This window comes from Rhincodon typus, chromosome 3, assembly GCF_021869965.1.
Source record: "Rhincodon typus isolate 14 chromosome 3, sRhiTyp1.1, whole genome shotgun sequence".
NCBI lineage: Eukaryota > Metazoa > Chordata > Chondrichthyes > Orectolobiformes > Rhincodontidae > Rhincodon > Rhincodon typus.
The window spans coordinates 48376274-48396240 of NC_063334.1; the positions used below are offsets into that span (position 1 = coordinate 48376274).

A 19967-nucleotide genomic window follows, 5' to 3' on the forward strand; every position below is an offset into this window, starting at 1 on the left:
TCCTTCCCCCCCCTCAGTGGTCGAGAACGCCCTTGACCGTGTCTCCCGCAACTCATCCCTCACACCCCCTCCCCGCAATAACAACCATAACAGAATCCCCCTCGTCCTCACGTACCACCCCACCAACCTTCGGATCCAACGCATCATCCTCCGACACTTCCACCATCTGCAATCCGACCCCACCACCAAAGACATTTTTCCCTCCCCACCCTTATCTGCTTTCCAGAGGGACCACTCTCTCCATGAAACCCTTGTCCGCTCCACACTCCCCTCCAGCCCCACCACACCTGGCACTTTTCCCTGCAACCGCAGGAAGTGCTACACCTGCCCCTCCTTCTCCACCCTCAACCCCATCCCCATCCCAGGCCCCAAGAAGACTTTCCACATCAAGCAGATGTTCACCTGCACATCTGCTAATGTGGTACACTGCATCTGCTGTTCCCGTTGTGGCCTCCTCTACAACGGGGAAACCAAGTGGAGGCTTGGGGACCGCTTTGCAGAACACCTACGCTCGGTTCGCACTAAACAACTGCACCTCCCAGTAGCGAACCATTTCAACTCCCCCTCCTATTCCTCAGACAACATGTCCATCCTGGGCCTCCTGCAGTGCCACAACGATGCTACCTGAAGGTTGCAGGAACAGCACCTCATATTCTGCTTGGGAACCCTGCAGCCCAATGGTATCAATGTGGATTTCACAAACTTCAAAATCTCCCATCCCCCTACTGTATCCTCAAACCAGCCCAGCTCATCCCCGCCTCCCTAACCTGTCCTTCCTCCCACCTATCCCCTCCTCCCACCTCAAGCCCCACCCCCATCTCCTACCGACTAACCTCATCCTGCCTCCTTGACCTGTCCGTCCTCCCTGGACTGATCTATCTCCTCCCTAACTGCCCACCTACACTCACCTTTACTGGCTCCATCCCTGCCTCTTTGACCTGTCTGTCTCCTCTCCACCTATCTTCTCCTCTATCCATCTTCTATCCGCCTCCCCCTCTCTCCCTATTTATTTCAGAACCCCCTTCCCCTCCCCCATTTCTGAAGAAGGGTCTCGGCCCGAAATGTCAGCCTTCCTGCTCCTCTGATGCTGCTTGGCCTGCTGTTTTCATCCAGCTCTACACCTTGTTATCTCAAATACAATGTTGGCATTTATTTTGAGAGGACTTGAATATAGAAACAGGGATGTACTACTGAGGCTTTATAAGGCTCTGGTCAGGCCACATTTGGAGTATTGTGTGCAGTTTTGGGCCCCATATCTCAGGAACGATGTATTGGCCCTGGAGCAGGTTCAGAGGAGGTTCACGAGAATTTTCCCAGGAATGAAAAGCTTAACATACGAGGAACGTTCGAGGACTAAGGGACTATACTCATTGGATTTTAGAAGCATGAGGTGGGATCTAATTGAAACTTTCAGAATACTGAATGGCCTGGACAGAGTGGATGTTGGGAAGATGATTCCATTGGTACGAGAGACTAGGACCCGAGGGCACAGCCTTAGAGTAAAGGGAAGACCTTTTAGAACAGAGATAAGGAGAAACTTCTTTAGCCAGAGAGTGGAGAATCTATAGAATTCACTGCCAGAAGGCTGTGGAGGCCAGGTCATTGAATATATTTAAGACTGAGATAGCTAGGTTCTTGTTTATCAAGGGGATCAAGGGTTATGGAGAGAAAGCAGGAGAATGGAGTTGAGGAACTTATCAGCCATGATTGAATGACGGAGCAGACTTGATGGATCGAATGGCTTAATTTCTGCTCCTATGTCTTATAATTAATATATATTATGAATAGCTGGGGTCCAAGCACTGGTCCCTGCAATAGCTCACTTGTCACTGGCTGCAATTTGGAATAAAACTCACTAATTCCTGCTTTTTGTTTCTTGCCTGCCAACCAGTTCTCTATCCACGACAAGATGTTATCCCCAGTCCCTTTTGTTTTAATTGTACATGTTAACCTATTAGGTGGGGCCTTTTCAAAAGCCTTCAGAAAATCCAAACAAGTCAAACCCACTTCCTCCCCGACCCCATCAACTCTATTAGTTAAATCTTCAAAAAATTCCAGTAGATTTGTCAAGCAAGATTTCCCCTCTGTAAATCCATGCTGACCCTGTCTGATCCTGTCTCTGTTTTCCAAGTGCTCTGCCTATTAAATCTTTTATAATAGACCGTACCATTTTCCCCACTACTGATGTCAGGCTAACTGAGCTATAATTTTCCTGTTTTCTCTCTCCCTCCTTTTTGAAACAGCAGGATTACATTAGCAATCCTCCGATGCATAGGAACTGTTCCAGAGTTATAGACTCTTGAAAGATGATAAACGATGCATCTACTACTTCTAGGGCCACTTCCTTAAGTACTCTGGAATGTAGATTATCCTGGATAATTATTGGCCTTTAATCCCATCCAATTCCTCAACACTGTTTCCCTATAAGTACTAATTTCCTTCAGTTTCTCCTTCACATTAGACTTTGTGTTCCCCAATATTTTTGGGATGTTACTTGTGTCCTCCTTTGTGAAGACAGAACCAAAATATGTACGTAACTGGTCTGTCATCTGTTTGTTTCCCATTGTAACATAGCCTGTTTGTGAATGTAAGCAACCAAAATTTGTCTTCACTAATCTTTTTCCTCACATACCTATCAACTTTGGCTTTGTTTCCTGGAATTTGCAAGCAAATGGGGCTTGATCCTGGGTTGATTGAGGTGTTCAAAATTAATACGGGAGATTGATAGGGTAGATTATGATGAACTATTTTCACCAGTTATGGAGTCTAAAATTTTCTAAAAATTAGAATCTGAACTTTTGTGAGTAAAATTATAAATACTTCTGCACAGGTGATAGGACCTTAAATGTTAACTTCATCTTCTCAGTGTTTAACTGAAGGAAATTGCTGCTTATCTAAGATTAAGTTTTGGACAGTCTGAAAATCAAAAGGCAGTATAGAGCTCAACATGGGTGATGAGGATTTACATGTGGCTGTCATCAGAGTACATGCCTCTGTGTGAAGTTACATATAGTTGAGAAAGAAACATGAATAAGGATATAAAGATTCAGGAACAATTATAACATTTAAAAGATATTTAGACAGGTACACGAATAGGAAAGGTTTAAAGGGTCTAGGCCCGAAACGTCAGCCTTCCTGCTCCTCTGATGCTGCTTCGCCTGCTGTGTTCATCCAGCTGTACACCTTGTTATCTAAGGGTTAAAGGGTTACAGGCCAGATGCAGGCAAATCGGACTAATTTAGTTTGGGAAACTTGGTCAGAATGGATGAGTTGGACTGAAGGGTCTGCTTCTGTTCTGAATGACTCTATGACTTTATCTTTGACAGCCTAGAGGTAAGGATTGGTATTTGGAAAAATGTCATTGATGAAACTAATTTGGCTAAGGTTGGATAGGTAAGAATTGAAGCGAGTGATTTTAGTTGTGGTAGCATCGAACGTTGGAGAACAATCTTCTTATGAACCACGCGAAATCTTCAGACAGAATGTCATTTTTGTGTTTAATTTAGGTTAATTTGGTGCTCGAGTATAGGTGGAAATCAAAACTCTTCATTGAGAGATTTTATGAGGAGGAAGTTGATGGCAGCTACTATGAGAAGGAAAATATTTGAGATTAGAAAACTACTTGCAATATCAGCACTAGTCTGGGCCTTCACATGATTATTTTAAAGGTTATCGCTCAGGTGGATTTATAATTTTACTGATTGTGTTCTGAACCGCATCCGTAGATTCTTCTTCTGTAAGGACACGTTATCTTCCCGGTATGACTAGTTTTTATTCTCTTTTAAAGTAACACTGTTTTAACAGCTCTGACTACAGTACTGCTTTCACCCTGCTTTCACCCTATTGCTACTTCCAAAAATGCTGTTGACTGCTTCTCCATTTACACCGTTTCAACTGCTGACTGTCTTAGACTTGTTAAAGGAATAATGTTCTTCAAGTATCGAACTTGAAATGTAATATTTTCTCCAGCGTTGAATACATATTTTTCGCCATTATTAACTCGAGGTGTTTATGTAATGATCCCAACTGCTGATTACCATGTCCTATGTTGTGGTAGCTTGTTAGCTTGCTCATTGGTAGCTTGTATTTTGGGTTGTACTGAAACTAATACTCCTCTTTATGCTGGAGAAAACAGCACATCCAGGTAGCTGTGGTAGGGGATAAACCACTAGTGAGAATTAAAAAAAGGCTCTTCTTTTACACAAGATGTACTTTATTGAATGATAGCAATAGCTGCAAGTTGCATTTACTTGTTAGATATAATTTTGAAGATTATCATGAGACAGAGATGACACATCCTCTCCATCAGGACTTCATGTTAGACACTTTCTTCCTTGCCCTAAGACTGTGTGATGTTAGCAGATTGGATGGAACTTAATGCAGCTTCAACATTGACTCTTTCAGAGCAATGACCTCACACAACAGCTTGTATAATCACTGGTAGTCTCAAAGTGCTTCATACCCAAAGAGGGACTTTTTGAAATGCAGTCTTTGTAATATTGGGAAAACTGCAGTCAATTTACTGAGTAAGATCTCACAAAGAGTGATAGGACAATTACCAGATATTCTGATTTGATGATGTTGATTGAAGGATAATTAGTTTTCAGGACCCTGGAGATATCTCCCCTATACTACTTCGAAATTGTGCCGTGGGACCTTTTACATCACATGAGAAAGCTGACATTAGCCTCAGTTTAACATCTCATCTGAAAAGCAGCACATGTAACTGTGCAGCACATCCTCAGTGCTGCACTGGAGAGTCAGTGTTGATTTTTGCACTGAAGTCCTGGAACCCAGAAGCAGGGGTAAGAAAAGTACAAACCTAATGATAGCTGACATTTTATCCAGTAATTCAACAGTTGCAGTTATATCTGATTAAATATTTATGAGAATTTATTTATATGCACATATCTTTTGTTTTTTTTCACTCGTCTTTTGATTGTTGTAGAATGCATAGCAGTATTTGCCCCCGGTGACATTTCTCAGTTCATGAACCTTCTGATCGTAAGTCACTTCTCACTTCACCCTCACCAGCTTAGCACCTACCCACATGCTTTTAATTCTAAATCCAAATTTGTTGCTGAAGTTATTACCCCAGCCTTGATTAATTCTGTAAGTATGACAATTGAATGCAATCAGAAGTTGAAGGATTGATGTAATATGCTAGTCACTCAGCTGGTGTGGCATCTTCCTCAAGTTGGTACTCATTGAGACTGAAGCTAAATGAATGAGACATGGTCCTCATTATCAGGGTCCAGCATGTCTCATTGTGTGGAGATGTGTACTCAGCGCTCAGCTGCATTCATGCCACCATTCACCCTTTTGATCTCAAAGAATGTCTTTCCCTCATTTTATTCCCAACATGGAGTGTGACGGGCCCTAACCCTGGTGGGATGTTGGTCACTGTGACCACCTGTCTAAGAAGGTGAAGGTGGATACAGGAGGACCAGGGCTAATGGCAAGCCCAAGATGAACGGCAGGCTGGCATGGAGGATGGGGAACAATCATCTCATGGAGATGTCACAGCTATGCGGCACCTCATGATACATGGTGTCCACAGGAGACCCAGAGCTTTTCAGCCCTAACTCCATTTCCTGGGGATATGTGAGACGCAGCGTCAGTGTCAGTTACATATGTGCTGGAACACTGCACTAGAACAATGTTAGATGCTGGAACGGACCTGAGGGCTGCAAGAATGTGAGGCTATCCTCTCCCAGTGGCTGTGAAGGTGACAGCTGCTTTGAACTTTTATGCTACTGGCTCCTTCCAGAAAGCAACAGGTGACCTGTGTGGGATCTCTCAGTTGTGCATCCACAAATGCATCAGGACAATGACTGATACCAACAATGCAAGATCACACCAGTTTACCTTTTTTCCGGATGACAAGGTCAGTACTGCAGCCCAGGCAGTAACATTCAGAAACATAGCTGGCTTCCTCCAGCTGCAGGAAGCCATTGACTGTACATACATGGCACTGAGAGGGCCGTATCATAACACTGTGGAACTAATCAACAGGAAGGGGTTCCATTCTACTAATGTCCAAATTATTTTGTGGTCATTATTGCCTCTTCCTGGATGTGTGTGCCCAATAGCCTGGCAGCAACCATGACTCCAACATCCTACAGCAGTCCCACTTGGGTGTGTTTGAAGGTCTAGGGTTCTTATAAGGTTGGTTATTTGGGGACAAGGGCTATCTACTGCATCCATTGCTGATAAACACATTGTGTATGTCCCCGACTGATGCAGAATGAAGAAACAGTGCCAGGCATGCTTTAACCAGGGCCTTAGGGGAGCAGATGATGGGCTGTTAAAGATGTAGTTTCACTGCTTGGACCAGTTGCATGGGGCACCTCCAGTAAATTCTAGACAGAGTATGGTGCATCAGCCTGAATTGTTGTACTCTGCACAATTGAAGCAGACAATAAGGTAATGTGCTGGATGTCAAGGGGGGAATGGGATCAGTCTTCTGAGGTGGAAGTTAAGGACATTTCAGAGGATGAAGCTCTCCCTGTTCATAACAGAGCACAGCTGAGTTTGGTGCTGCAAGCCAGACAGGATATGATTGACATCCAGTTCCAGTAAATGTTGAAAGCTAGATGCAGCAGACTATCATAGAATGCAAATTTCTGTTGGTCTAGCTGTCAGCATTTGGTTTACATGGTGATGAGACCTGTGAGATCATTCATGCATGTACAGACTCTCTGCACAACCACACACTGCTCTCGAGGCAGTTGAGCTGGTGAAAAGTCTGTCACACAGCTCCCTCTGGAACATGCCTACGCAAAAGAAGTCTGGAGAGAGATGCAGTGGTTCTTGTCGAGATTTATCCTGAGCAGCTCCTTGACATTGGACTCAGTGCTCTATGGTTTGTTCCCTGGGACTCACACCAAGACAAACATGGACTGTGCCTGGAAGACCATCAACTCGCTGAAAGATGCTCTTTGGTCTGTCCAATACCTTTTGGTCTTCCAGTGCAAACAGTTGACCTTGATGACTGCTGCAGACTAAAATTAGGGGTTGCCCTTTCAGGACAGAGATGAAGAGAATTTATTTCTGTCAGAGGGTTGTGCAACTTTGGAACTCTGCATCAGGAGCTGGGTAGAGGTGGGGTTATTGAATACTTTTAAGATTACTGAATAGATTCTTTTTATATTAGGGAAACAATGGCAAACAGGGCAAGATGAGAATGTGAAAACTGAAATGCAAACATGTCAGCCATGGTCACATTGAATGGTGGATGGAGAGGGCTGGATGGGATTGAATGATCTACTGCTGCTCCTATTTTTAATGTTCCTATACATCTTAACAGACTTGTATCCTAGTGAATCATCGTGTTGTAATATGTGAGCCCGGTACAAGAGGAGGGGCTAGGTTGAGGAGGTGGGAATCAAGTTCTGAGATGGCTGGAATTCAGTGTCTTGGAATCTAAAATGAGCTAGTTCTTCAGTAAAGTCAGGCCCCGAATGTTTATTACTTCATATTCTTCTAAACATGGCACAGGAGGGCAGCCAAAAATGAAGCAAGTGTCATTGCACATACATCTCCAGCATCAGGATCTGGAAACTGCCAGAATCTGGTCCCTGTTCAACAGACTCAAGCCTCCCTTCAAGATACAATAGTATCCCACTTTTCCTTACTTAAAAATTGATTTTAAACTTCCCTTCCTCTGATGTCATAGGCCACAATTTCATACTGACCCATCAATGATGGGCCCACTTGTGATCACTCTCCTGACAATTCTCACATTGCAATGGACAGGCAGAGATTTTAGCAGTTACAAGACTGACTGGGAAATCCTGCAAGTAGTGGAAACCTCACATACCAGCTACTTGCTTTCAAACTGTGCTGCTGGAGTCACAGCAGGAATTTACCATAACTCCTATGGTAATTTGGGCCTTAGGTATTTGCATACGATTTTGTAGAACAGGAAGGGCCATTTGGTGCTATGGGCCTAGGTCAGTGTTTATGCTCCACAATCTAAACTTTAACTGAATGCAGAACAAAAACATTGAATTGGATGACATCTAGTTAAGAACAGGAGGAATATTCCTCGAGGAAAAAAGATACTGATATTGGGAACAATTTTCAGGCAAAGCCTGATGATAGTTCAACTTTAGTATGTGGAACATTGTCATCTCATGCTATGCTATGATTCTAGCTAGTCTTTTTTGCTTTAGACTCATACTGTCAGAATTTGTACCCATACTTAGCAGGACATATGAACATTTCAAATCACTTGAGTAGGAAATTGTGGAGAATAGCACTGGACCAGTCCAACTTATTACTGGAATTATGCCAGGAAGCTAGCAGAGTTTATCCCAATCTGAGAAAGTTGATGATACCATGAAATTCTGAGTTTCTGGAAATCCTGGGCTAAATAGAACACCGAACAGTCAACAGCATTGCGTCCTCAGTCACAATAGTCATTAACAAAATTATATTCAGCAAATCTGTGACCAGAACTGCTTCACCAATGAGGTCACAACTATGAAACAGACCAAATTTCTCAATTAAAATTATACTTTTTTATTCAACATGTTTTGCAAATTGAATCCACAGACTTATTTTTTTCTGCACTTAGTGAAAGCAAATGTTTCCATAAACATGAAGAACAAAGCAATGAACATCACAAATATAATCATGAAAAAAGTCACATTGCAGAATGCGGAACTCATAAAAGAAAACCAATGTCACTCAAACAGCCCCAGTGAAATTACCTGCATCTATGTGAAATCATACAAAGAAATAGAGCTTGTAAGTTACATAATTGGAAGGAGTTATTACTTCTTTTATAGAATACATGCTCAGTTATGACTTTTCTTTTGTTAATAGCCATTGGCACCTTTATAAAATTGCATGCCTGTTACAGAGCCCCATCTGCTGTGAGTACGGGTCAGAAAGCAGGGTTCCCAATTCTCACTAATTTTCCACAGATTAATTTAAACCCTGATTTATGAACCCTGCAGGCAAGGTTCTATGTCAAATATATGATTCAGTAAATTGTCATTATAATCATTCAATATTTGTGACTTAGACACAAAATGAATATTTATTGTCACATTACATCCTTTAGTTTTTAGGTTGGTAAAAGTTATCAAATTGCAATATAATTTCACCTCGGTTACACCAGCATTGAACTACCTCATCTTTCACCAAACGTAGATCAAAAAAGCATAGGCATCTAGCTGGGGTGGAGGGGTGGTGGAAGGGGTGGTGGTGGGTATGCTTTCTGATATGCAGTAACAGCAACCAAGGCTCCACATTGTAAACACAAACTAGGTATGTTTATCTCCTGGTTTCACTTTTTCTAGAATGCATGTGATATGCCAGTGTTAACCCCTCTGCCCCCATTCCAAAGCTGCAGATCGTGCCATAGAGGGAATTGCTATCCTGTATCGAGTATGAAAAACTGTATTATTTGAGAATTTTGATGAAGTTTCAAATCTTATCGCAAACTTCTTTAAAACTGGCAACAGAAAATAGGTTTTGTTTTCTTCAGCTTCCTCAATCCTATTGAGGACTTAATCTTCTCTTAACTTTGGTAATTCCAGTTGTTTTGGCAGTGCTATATAATTTTTAATTTCAGCTTTAATAAACATAAAACTAAATGAGAACTACTATGTAAGCATGTTAGAGGCACACATCATAATGACAAAAGTTGTATGGAGGTATATGATTGCATTAGGCTCGCATGAAGTCATTTCAATGAAATTTCTGGGTAATCCTGAGGGGACTTAGATAATTCTTGACTGGGGCCCCATTCTTGTCATTTGGAAGATAAGTGCTTTTACAGATAGCATTTGGCCCATGTGATTGCTTGGATTGTTTTTAGTTACATGAAGTTGGTGGAAAGGAATTGTTTTATATAAACAGCTTTGCTTTCCCTGGTTTATGGTTGTCATAGAGTCATACAGCATGGAAACAGACCCTTCGGTCCAACCAGTCAATGCTGCACTAATCCCAAACTAAACTAGTCCCACCTGCCTGCTCCTGGCTCATATCCCTCCAAACCTTTCCTACTCATGAACCTACCTAAGCATCTTTTAAATGTTGTAACTATTCCTGCATCTACCACTTCCTCAGGAACTTCATTAAACATGTGAACCACCCTCTGTGTAAAAGGTTTGCCCCTCATGTCTTTTTTTAAATCTCTCTCCTCTCCCCTTAAAAATATGCTCCCTAATCTTGAAGTACCTATCCCAGGGAAAGACACCTACCATTAACCCTATCTGTACCCCTCATGATTTTATAAATTTCTATAAGGTCATCTCTCAACCTCCTACACTCCAGTGAAAAAGGTCCCAGCCTATCCAACTTTTCTTTATAACTTAAACCTTTCATACCTGACAACATCCTGGTAAATCTCTTCTGAACCTTCTCTAGCTTAATACTATCCTTCCTATAACAGGGTGACAGATTGGACACAGTACTCCAGAAGAGGCCTCACAAGATTACAGCAAATGCAGGGCTCATCGGAGGGGATCGTGCAGGGGTTTGTACATATTTTATCATATTGCTCTGGCCATTATGATGTCAGGGCAACCTTCATTGACTAGCTGGTCTTTATCTTGCTCATCAATTTTGTATGATCACATGACTCAGTAACGAACACTTAGGCTATCCTCTTTCATTGTAAGGAAATAAGCAAAAAGAAACAAACATGCTGCATCTGGAAACAAAAACCATGTAATGTGTTCTAATCAGTCCTGTATCATGTATATACTTACTTGCAGAACTAAAAAATTCCAAAGTAGATGGACCCTGTCCACAAGTAGCAAGTTTCAATGATTTCTTCCTATATTTACTTAAAAGGTGTTTGATTGATACTTGCAGTTCTGAAAGCATAATCTCATCAACTGAACCGGTGAATTATTGGATTTCAGCAACTATTTTTTAAAAATTGATGCTTTGAACAATATAAATTAAATTACAACAAAATAGTGAAAAGCATTGATAGCCAAATAATTTGTCAAGCTGCTGCAGGAAGAATCTTAACACCTGTTATACTTTCACTGGTGACAGATGAATTGTATCTTCTGCTTAAATGTCTAAACATCTGAATATTAAAAGGATGGCCAATATGGTTGCTTTTGTCAATTATGGGTGCATAATGTGGATATTACTGCAAATAATGAAAGAATGTCTGTCTATTTATAGTCAACAACTAGAAACTGTAACCCAAAAATAACCAGACAATTTTAGCTGTAATTTTTTGAATATTTTTGCCTGAATATTTACTCAAAGCGTTCTTCACAATATGTAGTATTTATAGTTCCGGTATTATCAATAATGTCCTACTTTGTAATATCAATAAAATTTGAGATAAAATGCCGAACTTCCAGTGGATCATGAGCTTCAGATTCCTACCCAACTTCTGTCACCAGCAATTTTTGGTGTCTTAGGATAATAATGTATGTAGTGAGTGCATGTACAGCTTGACTGCCCCATGCAGATCTCATTATGAGGGTGGAAATTTTAAACTTGAGCTATCTTCATGGAGTCAAACATATATTGCTTGATGAATTGTTTCATGGTACCTCAGAGGATTCATTAACTATGGCAGGTTCCTAATCTGAAGTCAGAAACTTGCCGACAGATGAGTTCAAAATAATTGGCTATTTCACATATCGTAATGTAATATAATGGTAAGGAGTCAGTTAGCTCTTTTGGTTGGTTTGCAATGCAGAGTGAGATCAGCAATGTGGGTTCAATTCTCACACCAGCCAAGGTTACCTTAAGGACTCTTGTTCTCTACCTCTCCTGTCACCTGAGGCATGGCAATTCTCAGGTTAAACCACCGTTGGTCATCTCGCTCTCTAATAAGAGAGCAACCCTATAATCTGGTAAGACTACGACAACTTTACTTTAAATGTAATGGTGTAGAAGTATGTTTTAACAGTGATTCATTTTAGGGCTTTAGTCTTAGTAGATGAGTTATCATCAAATTGATCAGCATTGTGAAAGTTGTTCAGTTGCATTAGAGTCTGTTATCAAATGAGTTAGGTTCTGTTGAGATTTAAGGTTCACTGTGCAAGTTGGACCCTGCACTTTTCTTTGATTAACGTGACAGTCACCAGTTCGGCATCTGAAGCAATATAACAGCTGAATTATTTAATCATCAGGTTAGTCATGTGCTTAGTCTTAAATGGCCATCTGCTCAACTACCTCAAATGCTTTAAAATATTTAGCTCTGAAAGCTTTATTGACACAGTTGTGCAATGAAATCTCATCATGAATGCCTCATTGAGTTTCAGACCCCACTAATGAATTCAGCTTAATATGATTATTGATAGCTATCAAGGGAAGAGTGAACTTAGTTTTACTTGACAGTTTTATGACATAATAAGATGATTATGTTTTTTGAAGAGAGATTGAGAATGGCTGTTTGGTTATTTTGATAATTTTATGGCCACTTAAAGGGATGAAGCTTTTTTTCAAGTGGAGTTTGAATAACTATGTGTTTATTTTTGACAGTTTCGTGACCATTCCAAAGTCTTCACAATGTTATTATAAAGACTATGAGAGTTCTGCCCATTGTATATACTATTTGAGTGAGCCCGCAAAGATAAGGGGGAGTGTGCGGGGGTGGGGGGCATGTGGATGAGGGAAGAGGGCTGCAAAATTCATTTACAGAACTGAGCTGATGTCCCGGCCGGCCTTCTAACCTCCCCATGGAGCATCTGCATTCTTCCATTCTAGTCTTGGATCTGCTTCAAGAGATGTTGGCCCTAACTTTCAGACTGCCTCCATCATTTCACCATGAAAATAGCATGGACTGCTACTGCAAGCCAAGAGGTCGGACGGTGATACCAAAAGAAAATCTCCAAACTTGCAATTCCTGCCTTGAAGATGAAAATCTGGGTCAGAATCTCCATTCATGGAGCACTTGATCACGTTGCTTAGGTGTCATTCAATACATTTCATGTACAATGGACTGCTTTGAGCTTGTGTTGTAATGTAAGATTTTTCAGATCATTTTCATGTAGCAAGCTCTTATAATCAACAAAGATTGATCTATGCCAACACACTTAAAGAATCCTTCTTCATCTTCAATTAGTGCATGGATTTCACCTGCACATCTGAATCACTTAAGTCAGGGGAAGATCCTCAATTTAACAGCTGTCTTAAAAGTTAGCACTTCCAACAATATAGTTTTCCTTAGGTTACTTACTCATTCTGAAATGGGACTTGAACACACAGGCTTTTGACTTAGGGGGCAAAATGCTTTCAAATTCATTATGTCAAGATAACTTAAAATGTAAGGATCATCTATACAACTTTCTCTTATTTCTGGAGGTCAGTTAGCTCAATTATGGTAGAATGGAACCAATTTTACCACAAACCAAAGACCATCTCCCAAATTTCGATTGCCAGTCCCTAGCAAAGGTTTTGTCTTTTCTATTATCTGCAGTTGACAGGTGGTACATTGAAAGCTATGGATGAGATAAAGGGACACATTTCCTCCATAACACGGGCTGAATTTTTTTGAGAAGTTATATAGTCCCATATTTGAATGAAAGGCAAGACTCAACCTGTCAAGTTGGAATCCTGGCTGGTATTTTGCCATTAGCCACAAAAGAGGTAGAGATGGCCATTGTGTAACCTGCAGGAAGCAGAAGAGGACGTCTCAACGTTGAAGCATCCTCAAAGGCAAGTCAAGCTTTCTTATTTAACTGGGGTCAGTCAAGGAGGGGCTCACCACAAACTGCAACATCATAACCAAAGGTGAAGCTGTTGCGACGGGGCAGCTACAATAAAAGAAGCCTATTGGTCAGAACCAGGGTTTACCTGGCAGTCTTGCCATTTAGCAGCAACCCTCACAAATAATAGTAAAATGCCAGCAGGGTCAGGTAATTGCTGCTAAACAGCCAATTAATTGCCTTAACGAGTCACCTGCTTCTGGTTGGCAGAAACCATTCCACTGTGGTTCACAGGGGGTCTTGTGGTGCCAGTGATAATGTTGCTACCTCTGAGCCAGGAGACCCAGGTTCAAATCCCAGCTGCTCCAAAGTTGTGTAATAAAATCTCAAAATAAGTTGATTAAAAAAAGAGTCTCTGCCGCGTTTCTTGTCCATTGAAATATTCTGCATTGGTAGGAAAGCAGGAGATACCCTTTCCCTACCAAATCCCAAATGCCTTTTGCCACAATTCTCCCAATCCCCAGCACATCTCCAAAGAGCTGGTATAATCTAACCTGTGGAAATCATCCAACCTAAACGTTTCCCTTGATAAGTGGTTCCACTAATTGGAATTTGAAGGGTAACATCAAACAGGGAGAATCTTTGAATAACCAGTTTGTAGCAAATTCCTTAGCCTTCAGGCATAAACAAGGCATTTCACTCTTTTCACACCTAAGAACTTTGACCGTTTTTAATTTATGTAGATAATGTAATGAGGCATTTTCATGTTAATCATGAGTATAATTTGCATATAACTAGCAGAAAAAATCCTTTTTTTTTAAAAATGCTGGTTAAATGTTTCTCTTTGAAACTAAGCATTCTATTCCTTTGAAACAGTGTAGTAGTATTCACGCAGCCTGTGCTCCACAGTGACAAATCCTGGCCGATCATTAGCTCTGGAGAGAAAAGAAGAAGATGCACAATAACTGCATTTTTCAGGAAGTTAACCTGGAAGCAAATTTACACATCAAGCTTTTCTCAATCTGTTACTGGAAGATAGTGCAGATGACATCAAATTACAATATGCATAAGATTTCGGACTAATGGTACTAATTAGTCACACAGCATTTTAATTCTTCCAACATTTTACAGTGATAAACAGTTTTTCTCTTTGGCGGCAGCTGCTGGGGGAAGCAAAAATCAGCTTTCATTATGTCACCTGGAAACGTTTCAGCAACTGTATACAATCTAGTGATGGGTAGATCCAACACTGCAGAACTCAGCTGAGTGTCTTACTCACTGCTGAACAGGAACGGATGTCCCTGATTTTGCCTGATTATGTTTGACTCCATTTATACTACCCACTGCCTTGGGGAAGCAACCAATATAATCAAAGAGATAGTAGGAACTTGCCGATGCTGGACTTTGAGATCACAAGGTGTGGAGCTGGATGAACACAGCAGGCCAGGCAGTGTCAGAGGAACAGGAAAGCTGACGTTTCAAGTCTGGACCCTTCTTCAGAAAACAAAGGGTCCAGAAGGGTCCAGACCTGAAATGTCAGCTTTCCTGCTCCTCTGATGCTGCCTGGCCTGTGTGTTCATCCAGCTCCACACCAACATAATCAAAGACCCTTCCACCCTGCTTATATTCCCTTCCACCCTCTTTCTTTACAGAAGTATTAGAAGTTTGAATGCACATACAAATAGATTCAAGAACAGCTTCTTCCCCACTTATCAGATTTTGAACGGACCGCTCAAATGTTAATTCTGATCTTTCTCTCTGTATCTTCTCTGTGGCTGTAATGCTGTCTTCTGCACTCTATTCTCTTACCCTGATGCACTTTGTTTGGTATGATCTGCCTGTATATCACGCAAAACAACACTTTTCACTGTATCTCGGTACATGTGACAACAATAAGTCAATAAATCCTAACAAACACCTTGGGCTGAATCTTATGATATTTTGGCTAAATATCATTTTCATTGAGTTTCATGAAAGGTTTCTCCCCACAAGGCCTACTGAGTTTTATTGTGCTATCATCCCAAACTTGCCTTATAACATACCATGCCCTTAATATACCTCTCTTATCTGATGCTAGCTGGATTCTATCAATTGCTGCAGTCAGAAGAAATTGCAAAAGCCAGTATACCCTAGAGTCAACCATGATCCTTGGTACTAGCACCATTTTTAAAAGATTGTTGCGCAACTCGACAAGTGCTGACAGTCTGGAGCTGTATTGCGCATTTAGTGACATTTTCCCTGGCAAAGAAGGGGAAATTGGCAGCCTGTTTTGTGGATAGGGACCTGGAGGTCCCAGTGAATAGGACCTCTATTCACTAGGACCTCCAGGTCCCTGTCCACAGAGAGGGGCTATCTTTTAACTCCAGAATTGGGAGTGAAGACCACAGTAGACTACCAGACTCGTTGGAGATTGCCAACCAGGTCGATACAGCCTCAGTCATCTAAAGGAATGCCAACACTGTAGGAAGAAGGTCAATGACCTTCTCTGCTTTTCCAGGGTAAGTGTCACCATCTTATCTTTGCTTCTTCACACTCACTCTATTCTGCTACTACACCAAGGCTCTCACTATTTTGGGCAACATCTTCCCTCACTCACTTTTACACACCTAATACCCCCATGCTATTAACCCTGCTTGGCCAATACACATCCTTCTCACTCACTGGGGGCATCTTACCACCTTTTCCCCAAATGCACAAGTACTAACATCTTTGTCATCCAGCTTCATCTTGTTCAATTTCTCCCTTTCACTCGGTACATAAGGGAACAGCCCATTAAAGGGCAGAAAGAGGTGGTGGGATACCAGACATTTGGCTCCTCACCCCTTATGTGGAAAGGTCCTGATCCTGACTGTCTCAAATGGTTGACTGACTGCTCAAGCTAAAATTCAATGACTGCCCTTGACTTAGTATGTCAGGACTACAGAGCTAAAGGATGTCTCACTTGTCATGACTGAGCAATACTCTACTTATACGTTGAGACATGGCCATTGGGTTGAAGCACATGCAGTGTGTCTGCTGAGTATACTGCTGGCACACAGTCCAGGTGTGACACTGACAGAACATGGTGATGTGCAGCAACATGTCTATCCTATTGATTGCTGACAACCATGGTAATGTGCTTGACTTTGTGTCTGAACTAATAAAAGGCAAGATTAAGTAAGGCTGGGTAAAGCAAAGCAGAGATATGGTGAGAATCCAAGTAGGTAACAGGTTGGAGTGAGTGCTACGAGAACAAGAGAGCTTTCTTGAGATGTAGCCTGGTCCAGCCTGACCTTCAGGTCCAGATAAGAGCTCTTAAATATAATGCAGAAACCGGGGTTATGAGATAGCAAGTACCAACTGGTAGAGTCATTTGAACCATTGGAAATAAATATAGGAAAGGAAATTCTGCCATGCTAGGATGGACCACAGGGAAAGTTAACAAAAGAACATAAGTATCAGGAACATAGTAGGCAAGAAACTAGTTTCTTTAGAAACTGGGAAAGTCAGCTTCCTTTCTCTGTCCCCTTGTTCAAATTTCTATTTTCAACTGGGGTCTGCTTCAAAAAATGTCTACATACAACATAAGAAATAATAGCAGGAGTAGGCCATTCAGCCCTCAAACATGCACTGCTATTCAACAAGATCATAGCTGATCTGCATCAGGCCTTAAATCCTCTTTTGTGCCAGCTTAACATATCTCTCAACTCCCCAGTATTTCAAAAATCTGTTCATCTCCTTTTTAAATACTTTCAGTGATCTAGCCTCCAAAACTCCCTGGGATAGAGATCTCCAGACATTCACTACACTCTGGAAGAAGAAATTCCTTCACATATCAGTTTTAAATAAGTGTCCCCTCATTTGACACTTCCCTACTAGTGGAAACATCTACCCTGTCAAGCCCCCTTGGAATCTTGTACATTTCATTAAGATAATCAAGAAAGCCAATGACTACTGTTCTTTATATCTGGAGGACTGGGGTATGAGGATGCAGACATTATTCTGCAGTTATACAAAATCCTGGTTAGAGCCCACTTGGACTACTGTGAGCAGATCTGGGCACCATACCATGGGAGGATACATTGGTTTTAGAGGGAGTATAAAGTGGTTTAACAAGAATAATCCATGAGAGATTATACAAATTAGGCCTGTAGAATTCTCTAAAATTTAGAAGTTTAAGAGGTGATCTGATTGAAGCCTTCAAGATATCAAACAGGACAACATTGGGTAGATAAACTGTTTCTAATCAAAACCGAAAGAACAGTGGATGCTATAAATCAAGAACAAAAACAAAGTTGCTGGAAAAGCTCAGCAAGTCTGGCAGCATCTGTGAAGGAAAAAACAGAGTTAACATTTCGGATCTGGTGACCCTTCCTCAGAACTGTTTCTAATGTTTGGAGATTATAGATCTCAGGGGCATAGTCTGAGAATTAAGGTCAGACTGTTCAGGGCAGATGATAGGAAATACTTCTGCACGCAAAGGGTGGTGGATGTTTGGAACTCTTCTCCAAAAATGGTTGTGGATTTTAAATCTGAGGCAGATCTTGTTAATTAAAGGTATTATGGGAAATTGGCCAAAGACAGGCTTATGGAGTTAGGCTATAGATTTGCCATGATTTCACTGAATGGTGGAACAAGCTTGAGGGGCTGAATAGCCCACTCCTGTTTCTATAGTTATATAATCCAATTAATTATATGATGTCCTCTTGAATGCCTGAATTGAACCTGTCTGCACCACACTTCCAGGTACCATATGCTAATTACGCACAGAATGAAAAGGTTTTGCTTTAATTCACACTTGCTACTTTTGAAGATTATTTTAAACCTACGCCCTCTTGTCTCTTTTACAAATGGGAACAGTTTCTCCCTAACTACCCTATTCAAGCCACTCATGATTGTACAGACTTCTATCAATCTCCTCTCAGCCTTCTCTCCAAGAAGGAGCCCCAACATTGTCAATCTATCCTCATAACTAAATTCCAAAGAATATTTTATGCTTTCATGAAATAACTCTTGGTGAGGCCAAACAGACAACTCCCACCAGAGACCTTTCTTTCTTGCTATTCCTTAGTTCCATCCAAACTGAGTTGAAATTATGGTCTATTACACCTATAATCACTACTCACCACTGCACTGGTATATTCCTAGATTAACAAAGTTATTTCACCATCTTTAGCTTTTTGCCTATTCTTCCAGAACTTTGATTACTCTTGAATATGGAGTTCCCAGTCATGGTCACCCTGCAACCACATCTCCAAAACAGATATCAAGTCAATACTAGTTATTTCAATTCATACCATCAATGCAGGAATATCTCCATCCCTAATACCATCACAATTCCAGCAGTAGAGGCCATAACACCAGATCATGCCGGCTTGGTCCATGTTTGCCGTCTAGGTTAGGGCAATTTTGCTATGAAGGGATGCCCAGCACTGTAGGAAGAAAATCAATGACCTTCTCCATTCCTTCAGGGTAAGTTCCACCCTCTTCTTTCTAATACCTTACACACTCTCTCTGCTACTGTCCCTACCTCCCGCCAATGCACACGCTCCATTACGGTCACAATTGTCAGCAATATCCTCCCCACTCATGCCAACCCTCAACACCATCGATCCTGCGTGCTCTGTCCACTGTCTATTGACCTACTCAGGACAAGTCCCACCTCTGCAGCAATAGTAACAGCTGTGCTACCTTCTTTCATCTTTAGTAATAACTACTTCTTTTTGATTCCAGGAGAATAACAGCACACAATACGGCAGAAAGAGTAAAGATGGATGTGTGCTGCCCGTCATTCAGCTTCTCACCCCTTATGAGGACAGGATCCTGACTCTACAGCCCCAAGAAGCACCTGAACTGGTATCGGAGGCTGCACTCTACTTACTATGCCAGGATTCCTTAAACAAAGTCTGCTCCCTTGACATTAGCGATATTTATTGACAACTACGACAAGCTTCCTATCTATGTACCTGTACTAAATAGGAAGGAAAGACAGCAGTAACGTGAGCCTGGTATTTCTGGCAAATAGAGCAAAGTGCAAAAAGGCAAGGGCAGGGCAATGCAAGGCAGCGACGCTGTGAGCATCCAGGTAGGCTCAGACTGAGACAACAAGGTGCAGGGCTGGATGAACACAGCAGGCCAAGCAGCATCATAGGAGCAGAGAGGCTGACGTTTCAGGCCTAGACCCTTCATCAGAAAAGGGGGAGGGGAAGGGGGTTCTGAAATAAATAGGGAGAGAGTGGGAGGCGGATAGAGGAGAGGATAGGTGGAGAGGAAACAAACAGGTCGAAGAGGCGGGGATGGAGCCAGTAAAGGTGAGTGTAGGTAGGGAGTTAGGAAGGGGATAGGTCA

General features: G+C 41.6%; 1 protein-coding gene across 1 annotated transcript in view; it reads right to left on the reverse strand.

Moving 5' to 3' along the window:
• Window positions 1-10357: 10357 nt before the first annotated feature.
• Window positions 10358-19967, reverse strand: part of syk (spleen tyrosine kinase) — a 161677-nt gene continuing 152067 nt past the window's right edge. The window contains exon 12 of the mRNA XM_048620525.1: window positions 10358-14575. Within this exon, the coding sequence (XP_048476482.1) occupies window positions 14500-14575 (76 nt within the window). The 3' untranslated portion in view covers window positions 10358-14499. The remainder of the gene's footprint in view (window positions 14576-19967) is intronic.